Source organism: Phalacrocorax carbo, chromosome 6 (assembly GCF_963921805.1).
Source record: "Phalacrocorax carbo chromosome 6, bPhaCar2.1, whole genome shotgun sequence".
Lineage (NCBI taxonomy): Eukaryota > Metazoa > Chordata > Aves > Suliformes > Phalacrocoracidae > Phalacrocorax > Phalacrocorax carbo.
In genome coordinates, this window is record NC_087518.1 from 17,041,751 (window position 1) to 17,054,193 (window position 12,443).

Here is a 12,443-nt window from a genome sequence, read left to right on the forward strand (position 1 = left end):
AAATTGAAAAAAAATAGCTGCCCATGCATGAACTCTCAAGCCATTCTAAAAACGTGTTACCATATAATTTCTCCATTGATATTTAAGGCAATACGTTCTACTTTAAAGCTGGTACAGGCCCAGAACATACCAATGTTTCATACTCACCTGCCAAGCATTTTCCCAGCACAGTCTGCAGTTCTGTGATGTTCTGTAATCGAGTTAAAACTTTCCCCTTCATCTCAGTGTCCTGTTGCTCGCAGAAGGCATTTACAACCTAAAAATACAAACCAAACTCACTGACTTAGGGACAGTTGTACCCACTTTTACTATTTTTTCTTTTCTGAATAACATCCTTAAGTCCTGAATAAGCACACAACACAGCACAAGTGGCCTGTGTGATGACATCCAGACTGCATGAATAAATCATAGAATCATAGAATCGTTAAGGCTGGAAAAGACCCTCTATGATCATTGAGTCCAACCGCTAACCTGTCACTGCCAAGTCCACCACTAAACCATATCCTCAAGCAGCACGCCTACTCTTCTTTTAAATGCCTCCAGGGATGGAGACTCAACCACCTCCCTGGGCAGCCTGTTCCAATGTTTGACAACCCTTCTGGTGAAGAAGTTTTTCCTAATATCCAACCTAAACTTCCCCTGGTGCAGCTTGAGGCCATTTCCTCTCATCATATCGCTTGTTACTAGGGAGAAGAGTCCAACCCCCGCCTCGCTACAACCTCCTTTCAGGTAGTTATAGAGAGCAATAAGGTCTCCCCTCAGCCTCCTCTTCTCCAGGCTAAACAACCCCAGCTCCCTCAGCTGCTCCTCATAAGACTTGTTCTCTAGACCCTTCACCAACTTTGTTGCCCTTCTCTGGACACGCTCCAGCAACTCAATGTCCTTCTTGTAGTGAGGGGCCCAAACCTGAACGCAGTACTCGAGCTGCGGCCTCACCAGTGCCAAGTACAAGGGCACAATCACTTCCCTGCTCCTGCTGGCCACACTATTCCTGATACAAGCCAGGATGCTATTGGCCTTCTTGGCCACCTGGGCACACTGCTGGCTTATGTTCAGGTGGCCAGCAACCAACACCCCCAGATCATTTCCTCCAGGCAGCTCTCCAGCCACTCGTCTCCAGGCCTGTAGCATCTCATGGGGTTGTTGTGACACAAGTGCAGGACCCAGCACTTAGTCTTGTTGAATCTAATAGCGTTGGCTCCGGCCCAACAATCCAGCCTGTCCAGGTCCCTCTGTAGGGCCTTCCTGCCCTCCAGCAGATTGACACTTCCACCCAGCTTGTTGTCATCTGCAAATTTACTGAGGGTGCACTCAATCCCCTCATCCAGATCATCAGTGAAGATATTGAACAGGACCGGCTCCAACACTGAGCCCTGGGGAACACCACTCGTGACTGGCTGCCAACTGGATTTGACTCCATTCACCACCACTCCCTGGGCTCGGCCGTCCAGCTAGTTTTTAACCCAGTGCAGAGTGCACTTGTCCAAGCCGTGAGCAGCCAGCTTCTCCAGGAGAATGCTGTGGGAGACAGTGTCAAAGGCCTTACTAAAGTCCAAGTAGACAATGTCCACAGCCTTCCCCTCATCCACTAAGCGGGTCACTTTATCATAGAAGGAGACCAGGTTAGTGAGGCAGGACCTCCCTTTCATAAACCCATGCTGGCTAAGCCCGATCCCCTGGTTGTCCCACGTGTGCCACATAATGGCATTCAAGATGATCTGCTCCATGACCTTTCCCGGCACCGAGGTCAGGCTGACAGGCCTGTAGTTCCCCGTATCCTCCTTCCAACCCTTCTTGTAGAGGGGCGTCACATTCGCTAGTTTCTAGTTATCTGGGACCTCCCCAGTTGACCAGGACTGCTGATAAATGATGGGCAGTGGCTTGGCGAGCTCCTCTGCCAGCTCCCTCAGTATCCTCGGGTGGATCCCATCCGGCCCCATGGACTTGTGAACATCCAGGTGGAGGAGCAGGTCGGTGACTGCCACCTCTTCAACAACTGGGACTTCATTCTGCATACTATCTCCATCTCCCAGCACAGGGGCCTGACAACCCCGAGGATGACCAGTCTGACTGTTAAAGACTGAGGCAAAGAAAGCATTAAGTACCTCAGCCTTCTCCTCATCTTTTGTGGCAAGGTTACCTTCCGCATCCAACAAAGGAGGGAGATTCTTCCCGGCCCTCCTTTTGTCACTGACGTATTTATAAAAACACTTTTTGTTATCTTTAACAGTGGCGGCCAGTTTAAGTTCCAGCTGGGCCTTCCCCTTTCTAATCTTTTCCCTGCATAACCTCACAACATCCTTGTAGTCCTCCTGAGTCACCTGCCCCTTCTTCCAAAGGCAGTAAGCTCTCCTTTTTTTCTTGAGTTAAGCCAAAGGTCACTATTCAGCCAAGGTGGTCTTCTCCCCCGCCTGCTCAACTTACGGCACATGGGGACGGCCTGCTCCTGCGCCTTTGAGACTTCCTTTTTTAATAACATCCAGCCTCCTGGACTCCTTTGCCCTTCAGGACTGCCTCCCAAGGGACTCTCTTAACCAGACTCGTAACAATCCAAGGTCTGCTCTTCTAAAGTTCGGGGTAGCGGTTTTGCTGTCAGCTTTGCTGACAAAGCTCTTCAAAAGCCTAGTAGAACATGGACACAATTGGTGTAATCTACAAAAAGCAATAAAGCAACACCTACAGGTCTAGTATTAACTGAAGAAGAGGAATTAGCAGACAGCACCTTGCCAGGTTTCTGTGCTGCTTGTGGCTCTGGAGACCCCTTGTCCCTTCCCAGGTCTGACAGGAAAGAGGCAGTCCTGGGAGAAGAGCAGGAACAGGTAGGAATAGGGATGTAGAACTGCACCAACTCTGACATAGCTCATCTTATCAGAATAACCCCAGCAGGGAACATTCCCACTGACCATCAATGTTAGCAAATACATAGTCCAAATCTGCTTGAAGGCACTGCATTTCACCCTCCTGTAAGCATACAGAGGTATACAATGAAGCACACAAAATCAACTGAATTTGCCAGGGAACTGTGGAAGCCTCTAGTCCAACACGCTGCTCAAAACAGTGTTAACTAAACAGGTTGCTTAAAGCCTTTTCTAGTAGAGCACCAAGCACATCCAAGAAAAGCACAGCTTCTCCGGAAGTGGAGCACAACCTTTCTGTTAGGTAACAGAAGACCAGAGTAAAAGGCCACAACATGCTTTCCCCTCTGGCTTCCCATCTCCAGGCTGATCAACCTCTGCTCTCCCAGCCTCCTCTCATACGCCACGTGCTCCAGCCCTTCATCAGCCTGCTGGCCTCTGCTGGACTCACTCCAGAATGACAGTAAGAGTCCCAGACTTGTCGCAGTACTGCAGGCAGGGCCTCACACATGCCAAGCAGAAGGCAACAACCAGTGCCCTTGACCAGCTGGCGACACCTCTGGTCTCCAGCATCATGAGACTGACCTTTTTTTCTGATGTTTCCTTCACAGTTGAGACATATATTACCTCATAGTTTATAGACATATATTTGAGGTTTACAGCATCCTCCCTGCAACAGCAAAACCAATTTTCATACACCAAAATGTGCCAGACTGTACAGACTGTAGCTGAATAGCAGGTGTAAAATTCACATCAGCAAGCCAGTCCTTAGTGCCTCTGTCCAGTTGTTGCTAGCAGCAGGATGAAGGATACATGATAATGAAGAGAACACGGAGAGATCACCAGGACCTTGCTGGAGAAGGTTTCCAAGAGCAGAGACTCTTCTTCAAAAATAATTGCACCTCTGAAGCCTAGGGGTGGTGTTTGTAAGTGCTACTCCTCAGTGATATCCAGAGCATGCAGACAAGGCTCTACTCACCTCACGAAACCAGTTGAGAGCATAAAACAGGAGTGAGCACAGAAATTCCCGTTCCTGCTTGGATAGAGAGTCCAGCTTCCCTTCAACCTCCAGGTCAGTCAGGTACAGGGGGCAACCTGGGACAGAGCAGGAAGAAACATGTTGGACTGGGTTTGCTACCCATCCTTTGGTCTTTGTATGGATAAAGTCTCTTACCAAAGCCTGTATCAATTCCAATGACTATCTGGAGTAAGCCTCGTCAGCCACTCTATCCCCAGATGAAGTGCCCACTTAGTGGGCAACAGAGCATCTCATCCTCCTTTACAAACTGCACAATCCTTCCTACAACTACAGGAAGTCTTTGCCAATCTGGGGCAGGAACAAGTCAGACACACTCACTCTCTAAAAGGTACATTTCCCATACCTAATAAGGCATCGATCTCCTCCAGGCTTCCACTGTTTTGCTCTCCAGTGTAGAGCCTCAGTAATCGGAAAGAGGGAGACAGACATATTGGTGACACTACCCTAGGGACCAAAAAAAAAAATAATTGAGCTGGTCCTATGTTTTATATACCTCCAGAATGCCTATCACTTTTCCATTATGTCCTATGTCCTCCCCATGCCACCTTGCCTATACCTTCTATTTTGCTTCTTCCAAGTTCCAGTGACACAGAGCAGAAGAAATACACCATATGGTTAAAAAAAAATATTAAAAATTGGTGATCACCAGTTTTCTGGAAGAGCACTTAAGGACAGAAAAACTGTTGTAATGGACAAAAAATGGGGTCAGATATACTTCTGGTATATCCGTGCAGTCATCCCACAGTTAAGTGTCAAAGTACCTTTTACTTTGGTTACTCATTCCATCAGTGACCCTGCCAAGCTCACTCTGTGACACCAATGGCAAGAGGTTAATAGCAATTGCTCCCTGACTTTCATCTTCATCCAGATTATACAAGGACTTCACTGGGAAAAAGAAAGAACTGCAAGGAAAAACAGACAAGCTCTAGTTGGCAAACTCAGCTCTCAGTGACAGAAACATTACAAATACTTAGCCTGCAATTAGCATACCCATCCACTGTGGGGTTGAGATCCACCACAAAGTCACTGGGAAAGTCCTCTACCAAACTCTTCCCAAACTCCTCCTATAAAGAAAAGAAAAAAACCTGCTCAGCAAAGGGGCTCAGTGAAGAAAACAACAACAGCAGTGAAAAATACAGAAGATAAGGCCAAGCAAAACTATCCTGGAACAGTCACAGTAATTTAGCCACTGCCTGCAAGGAGAGCCAAGGCCTGCCTTTAGAGAAGAAGCCAGGATACATTGCTAAACATGCACAACCGATTTCTTCCCTGCTCTTTGGACACTGGCTTGTCTACAAGTTCTGCGGTGCTGCAGAGAGTCAGAGAAGCTAGCTGGAAAAGGAAGGCAGCCATGGGAAGTTCTCTGTCCTAAGAACTGATCGATCATCAGAACGAAATAGCTATAAAGTGTTGCCAAAGTTTATTTCACCCAATGCATCCCACATACTTCACATGCTTACATTGTTAGAAACAATTAAGGGAGAAGTAAAGTAATAGATGTGACAGAGTCTGGACAAAAAGACAATGAAAAGACCCAAAAAAGTCTGCACAAAAGTTTTGAGAAGAAGCTTAGCTTGCTTTTACATTTCAGTCTTGCAAGGAAACAAGGAAAAAGGAGAAACCCTCCTTCCTTTGCTTTTCCTCCTTGGAGCACTCAGCTGGACCTCAGGAGACTGGCATTTCTAGCCCTAGGCACAGAGCTGTTTAGAGTGACTGCCATCATTTTCACAGCTCCCTGGTCACCTTCCCTTGTTCTAACATGCAGTTCCTCCACTCCATAACGAGCGGGTGCAAAGAGCACTTGTGCCACAAAAAGTGCTCAATTCTACAGCAACCTTCAGTCTTCTCCTGGGCCCCAAGATAGCTTGCTACCCTCCTGGCAAGCATAGCGCACATGCAAAGAGTCCCCAGCAAGAAGAGCGAGCTGTCCAGTGGCCTTCACAAACCTCTCCTATTACCATAAATAGTATTCATTTATTTATTACCATAAATGACTGTGGTTCTTCCAAGTCTTAGGCAGATAGCCTTAATAGTAATGAAATTGGCTTCTGATCAGACTAAGTTTAAAGTTCATTTATAGATAAAAGTAGAATCTGAAACTTAAAAGCATGCTCTGAAATGTCATTTAAATTCCTTTAAAAGGCTTCCCTGTCATCATGTAGAAGTTCACATAAAGGAAGCTGTTAAAGCACAATGAGGTATCTGCCACAATCAAAAAAGCTGAGAGTGCTGAAAGAGGATTTTTGTATCTGCTCAATCTCTTACAGGACCTTAAGCATGCCTAGAACAAAAAAGAGTTCTCAGACTGGAGTGAAATCCTCAAGACGACTGTCCTGCCAACGCCTGAAAAACATCATATTTCTGAAGAATACATTTAAGCGATTAAGTTCAAACTACTCTTCAACATACCAGGAGCTGCAAGTCCAAATTCCCCTTCTGTTTCTCGATCAAATTGGCGAGTTCGTCATAGTACAGAGCTAAGACCTCTGGTGTTTGCTCACAGCAGAAGCCCACGAGGTCCAGCAAGGTAGAAAGCTAAAAGGAGAGAGAAGTCTGCAGAAACGGGTACGGTAAATGGATCCAACTCAAGCTTTTACCTGGAGTCCCTTTTACGTTAATTTACTTTGAGGCATATCCAAAGCTTTATCTCCAGGGTAACAGCCCATGGTGACTGGTCTTGCAAAGACCCAGTATTAAGAAGGAACATGGGTCTTTTAAGGTCCTGGCCCAGCTCCACTATGAAATAACACTAAAGAGTCTGCCCAGGACCACCCTTACCTAGAGTGCCAGCCTAGAAGAAGGTTCTTCAAAAGGCATTAAGAAAAAAGGCCAAGGCTAGGCCAACCCTGTACAGCAGAAGTGCTTTCTCTAGATGGCCTGAAAGGCACTGCTGCCAAGCTGAGAGAAAGGTGAAGGTTGCCTTTGGCTCACTGAAGCAGATTGTCCTGTTTCTTTTGTGTTTGAAATAACGTCTGGATAGAAGACTTTCACTAGATGGCTGCAGCACTGCTTGTCCTGGACTAAAAATAGGCAAGACCAGCAGCTGCTCTCTTAATACAGATCTTTGTTTCTCCTAAACCATTTTAATAGATTCTGGATTCTGCAGTCATTGTACAAGAATCCCAGGCCTAGCAAAGCTACACACATACTACTTCATCCAAGACTGTGATTCCAGTCACAATTCCTGTTGACCACACTCTCCCTCTCTCCCACACTGCCCCAGTATGTACCCATTCTTGACACTCACCTGCCCATCACGTTCGCTGTTCAGCTCTGGTCTCTCCAACAAACTACCATCTCCTTCATTTCTGAAAGCAATTGATAATACTCCTTTTGTTGCACAACACTTAAGAGACAGCAAAACCCATCACACACACCAGGTTCTCTCTCCAGAAACTGGGGAATTATGCATTAAAAAGACGCTCTTTAGAACATTATCAGGAAAAGACCTGCTGCTGTTTCGGAGCCTTGGGATAAGATTCAATGCCTTCTTCAATTATATGCTTCTTCTAACCTGTTGAAACCTAAAGCCTTCTAGTCATCCTCATAATGAAGTCCACTGACACAGGGCCTAGAGCTAAGATTGGCTTTTCTCTTTACCTAATAAATAGCAAAAGCATTTTATTAAGAAGTGCAAAATCAGCAAGCTATGTAATGCTTCCCAAACTAGTAAAATTCTTATTTTCCAGGTGCTTTAATCTTTGTCACAGCTCTTATCAGGAATTTGACTGGTTTATGAATGCTGTTCATAAATTATATAATACTTTGGAAATTGTCATGCCAATGCCCAGCACATCAGTAAAAGAGAAGCAAGAAGGAGGACTGTTAGATTTCCCTGTATTCAAACATGGAGCATGCTGGGTTATTCATCCTTAGCGTCAGAAGCTGATCTGCAGTTAGCCCACCACAGTGTTCAAATCTTTTCCCAAGCAATAGGTCCTGTTGGTGCTAGTCAAGGTATCCACGAATAGGCATTAACAAGAAATTCAGGATGCCTTTGAGATTAGCAGGAGAGAAGTATTGAACAGGTTGTAACACCAAACACTACAATCTGCAGAGAAGAGTTTAAGTTTCTGGATTTGACCAAGATGTGCATGAGGTAGAAGGCAATGCCCTCCTTCCTTTGTCCCACTCCAGGTTTGGTCTGAACTGAAAACATGTTAAATTCATCTTTGCCACATTCTCTCTCACCTTTTTAATGCCACACTGCCTATCATGGAAACAGCACCAATAATCCCCATTTGTTTGTGGTTGGGAACTGTGCTGGAGAGCCATTTCCTGATCACCATGTGCATATCATCCTAAAAAGAAAGACACAGGCCATGTTACCACCAAGGTACTTGTGTGCATCACTCACAATTCTATTGGCATCTTCATTTAATGTCATCTCCAAAGGCTGCAGGGGGCCTATTAATTGGCAGTACAGCTTTGCAAAAGCAACATACGTTCTGTTATTTCCTTTATTATGAAAATACTGGTCACAAGTCTAGGTAAGGCTGCAAACAGCACTAAAAGCTACTTGCTTTGACTTTGCTCTAATTGCTACACAGAATATGTAGTTGGTACAGGTTTCAGCTAAAATTAATAGAAGAATACATTAAAAAATAGCAAATGGTCTTGGAGTTGTTCACACACAAACAGCAGCTTCAGAGCTGCCTTCCAAAACACTGTCAACTTGAGAAGGCTGAGGGGTGAAGCAGCTTTTTAGTGAAGGTCCAAAGAGAGCTGCAGGTAACAGCTTACCAGACACCTGGGATTAAGACATTCTTCATGCTGTCTCCCTTGTCCCCTGGGTGTGGCAAACATGCCCTCCACAATTGTAAAGGCTTCCCTACAGCAGCTCCTTAAGCCCACAGCAAGTCTCAATGCAGCGTGCTCTATGTCAACAGCTGTGCAAGCAGCGGATCGGCTGCACTTTCCCAAAACAGGCGCAGCTTTGAAGACTTCTTAAAGTCTGGGCCACTAATGATAGACTAAGAGGTCCCCTAACACTGAAAGCACGAAGCATGCTCAGTCATAGAAGTGTGATGATTCAGGAAAGTTGGGAGACCAGTCTTCTGGATAAGAAGTCTAATACTGAAAAAGACTGAAGGTAAAGCACAGAAGAGTGTGTAGCAAATCAGCCATGGGAATCCAAGCTGCACCTGCACTGCTGGCAGAGGGATGCTAATCAAGAAAGCCGTCATCTTGAGAGATAACAATGGAACAGCTGACCAGAGGCTAAAAAAGCGTAGCCACACCAGGAGGGTGTCCTGGTAGCAGCTGAATTTACACTTTTGCAAGTCTTTAAGGCTCAGCTAGACAAAGCTACAGCCAACCCAATACCATGTTGGTGACAATCCCACTTTGACTGGGAAGTTAGGTTAGATACTGCCATCAGTCCCCTTCCACCAATGTTTCTATGAACTCTACCTTTCTTAGATGTGCAAAAGAAGAGGACCTTTCTGGGAAAGATGCAAGATATGCAGTCACTGTGATGAGTCCTTGCTATACAGAGTAGGAAAGTCTGGAGCCACAAGCTGGCTTGCAGCCAGCTGGGGAGAAGAGAATTTTAAGCTGAAGAACATCCTGACAATCAATCACTGTTCATAGATGAGGCCACTATTTGCACAACAAAACCTCTGGAAGTTAACTTAGCAAAAAGGACCGAGGTACAGCCTGAACTCCTTTCTATTGTCTCTCCTTACCTGAATATAGCTTCCTTCTTGCCTCTGGCTGAATGCTAATGTGCTGAGTATGTAAAAAAGCTTCCGGATCTGGCATGGATTCAGTTTCTGTGTAGAGTCTAAAATGGTCTGTAAGAGAGAAGCCATAAACTAGCTCAGATATATCAAGGATCCCTTTCCATGTTCCCAGTAATATACCAATTGTCAACTGCAGGGAAGCCAATTAAATCTACCTTTTTTGTACAGGAAAAAGCAGACAGGAAAAAGCTGCATTCAAATTAAAGAAACATAAATGCAGAACTATTGCTCTGGCCTCAGTTACTGCAATTCATTTTATCAGAGGCTGAATGGGAAGAACAACCTGGCTACCATAAGGATTTTGTGAGTGCTTCAATACCGTTAGTGACAGCTACTTATCTTCTATCACAGGTTTGGTCACAGCATTCAAAGTATTTGACAAAATGAACATTACGGGGGTTTTGGTAACGTTTCTGTTACAAGCCCTGTAACAGTCGAGTTGTTAACAATTTAGGGGTGGAATTTTCTGTGCTGTCTGGCATTCTCAGGATATTTCTTCTTCCACTGCTTCAGTGAAAAAACAGTCCAACTGCTTCCCAGAGCCACACTAGCTTTCCTGCCACTGACACAGCACTTTGCTGCCATTATTTTTCTCCTACTACTTGACAACCTCGAGCAGGATTTGAAACAAGGTGTTGAGTGACATTAGATCAGCACTTTCACATTCCTCAAGAAAATTCACCCAGTTTTAATATTAAAAAATAGCTCTTTGGGGAGATGATTTGTGCTAAGATCTGTAATCTGTATGTTCTCTCTGTACTGGAGAGGCTTCAGCTTAGTGTCAAACATGCCAGGCTTCTGCAGCTCTACAGATCTTTTTACAGATAACTGGCTAGGGTCTCAACCACCTCTGAGAAGCATGCCAACCATGGTACAATGCCAGACCTTGACGTCTGGCCAGAGCATTGACTAATGTGTTTCACATACAAGCTTTGGTAAAGTACCAAAGATTGGTCCATATTAACCATAATCTGTAAATGATCTACCAGCACAAGAACATGCAAACAAGGTCAGGAGGAAGGTCAACAGCTCTCAGCAGACTGCAGTGGGCAAGTACTCCTCATTGCACTTTTGACAACACATTCAATTATGAGCAGGAGCTTTAGGGTGTCTCTTTCAAGGGCTACTTTCAACCCTGAGTCCTCATCACATCCTCCCTGTGCCAGGAGGCAAGGGAGTCCCGTTTCTTCCTGTTATACCCACTGAATATGTGACAGATTGCATTGCAAATTCTTATGACAGATCTTAACGCCTTTTTAGTATATTTAAGCAAGTAATTTAAATTTGACAATCAACCAGCTAAACAGAAAAAAGTATATAGCTTTCCCACAGTGTGTACTTAAACTGTGGAGTCCACCAACACCAAGTGGGCATCAAAAAAGTGAGAGGGGTGCAGGGAATACACATATCCATACTCATCAAGGGCTCTTAAATACAGGATGTCCATAAGCTACAAGTCACCACAGATGGGGCAGCGTTCAAGAAAAGTATTGCTACATGCTTGCCTTGCTGTTTTGCTCTTCCCTTAATCTCCACTTTTACTACTTTTGGAAACAGCCAACTGGGCAGGCCTGACCCTGCTTGTCACTTTTAGGAGTTAAGAACCCATTTTCTCCCCATTGAGTACTTTCTTCTTTTAAATTTTAAGACGTAAGTCTTTTCCCATCCCTGCCAGGAGTTTTGGTTTAGGATTCAAATACTTCCAGTGTGGTAGAACAGGCAGTCCACAAAGCGGGCAGGTTTTTACCAAGTATTTGAAATAGGTGATGTTAATAATGTCAGCATTTTCCTTCCCCCATGGGTGTCATTCCACACCTGCAATGTAAGCATTCTCTAGTTACAGGGAAGGGTAACTTTTTTCTTTGTCTGTCTCAATTTCCCCTGTGAAAACCCCATAGAGTCTTACAGATTACCCCTTCATAGCAGATACCTTTTCACTTTTGACCACTGCATTTCTCAAGAAAGATAGCTTTACAGGTACGAGTTGTTCCATTACCTATATTTCTGAAAACTATTAACCTATTCTGGATCTGGGGCAAAGGGGTATAAGGGTCCTGAAATGCAGTATGCCCCCAAGAAATATTCATACCTTCACAAAGGTGGCATAGCGCATCAGAAGGGATGTGTGCAAGGTCACCAAATCAGTGAGCACATCCAGAGAAATGTCCAATTCTGTCTCACTTCCACTGCAGATGTGAGTCACCAAAGCAGTCACAACCTCCTGAGGAAAAAGCCCCCAGAGAAACCATAGTGAAATGTGAACAGAAAAATACCTGCCGTGTTCTGCTCCTATGGAATACGTTGATGAAGTACAGATAATCATCCTGAAATTCAACGATATTATTTTAAGTCCCTACTCAGTTTGCCCTTTAATTCCTGAATATTGTGGATATCTTTCTCCTTGAGCCTGAATTTTATTAAGTTCTAAAAGATCTCACGATTCCATAAAGCAGCTCTTTACCAAATTTTTCCTGCCTGCTTGCTAACACTGCTGCAGCTTCTGCTCTTTGCTACCATCACATATGATGATATTTCTTTTGAAATTCTTAACATCTCAAAATATTACTAGACTCATTATCTTGTTGCAGATGACATTGTATGCCTTCACATCTCAGGCTTTCCCCCAGTTGCTTTTTTGTTTGTCTGTTTGTTAAGTTTGCTGCAATAAGTCATACAGGTACAACACTGGAAACAGTCTTAATTATAAATATACTGTGCCCAAGAAAGTGCAAATACATTAAAAAAGTTGTGCAGAGCTGTATTCTATCCCGAAATTTTCTGACATCAGCATGAAACTGTAGGAAC

General features: G+C 44.6%; 1 protein-coding gene across 5 annotated transcripts in view; it reads right to left on the reverse strand.

Moving 5' to 3' along the window:
• FANCD2 (FA complementation group D2) overlaps positions 1 to 12,443 on the reverse strand; it is a 55,782-nt gene that overhangs the window by 26,312 nt on the left and 17,027 nt on the right. For all 5 annotated transcript variants that reach the window (XM_064453899.1, XM_064453900.1, XM_064453898.1 and 2 more), the window contains 10 exons: positions 11,728 to 11,859; positions 9,582 to 9,689; positions 8,086 to 8,195; positions 7,142 to 7,202; positions 6,304 to 6,429; positions 4,885 to 4,958; positions 4,656 to 4,796; positions 4,238 to 4,338; positions 3,835 to 3,950; positions 148 to 256 (listed from right to left, as the gene is read on the reverse strand). In XM_064453899.1, coding sequence (XP_064309969.1) covers positions 148 to 256; positions 3,835 to 3,950; positions 4,238 to 4,338; positions 4,656 to 4,796; positions 4,885 to 4,958; positions 6,304 to 6,429; positions 7,142 to 7,202; positions 8,086 to 8,195; positions 9,582 to 9,689; positions 11,728 to 11,859 — 1,078 coding nt within the window. The remainder of the gene's footprint in view (positions 1 to 147; positions 257 to 3,834; positions 3,951 to 4,237; positions 4,339 to 4,655; positions 4,797 to 4,884; positions 4,959 to 6,303; positions 6,430 to 7,141; positions 7,203 to 8,085; positions 8,196 to 9,581; positions 9,690 to 11,727; positions 11,860 to 12,443) is intronic.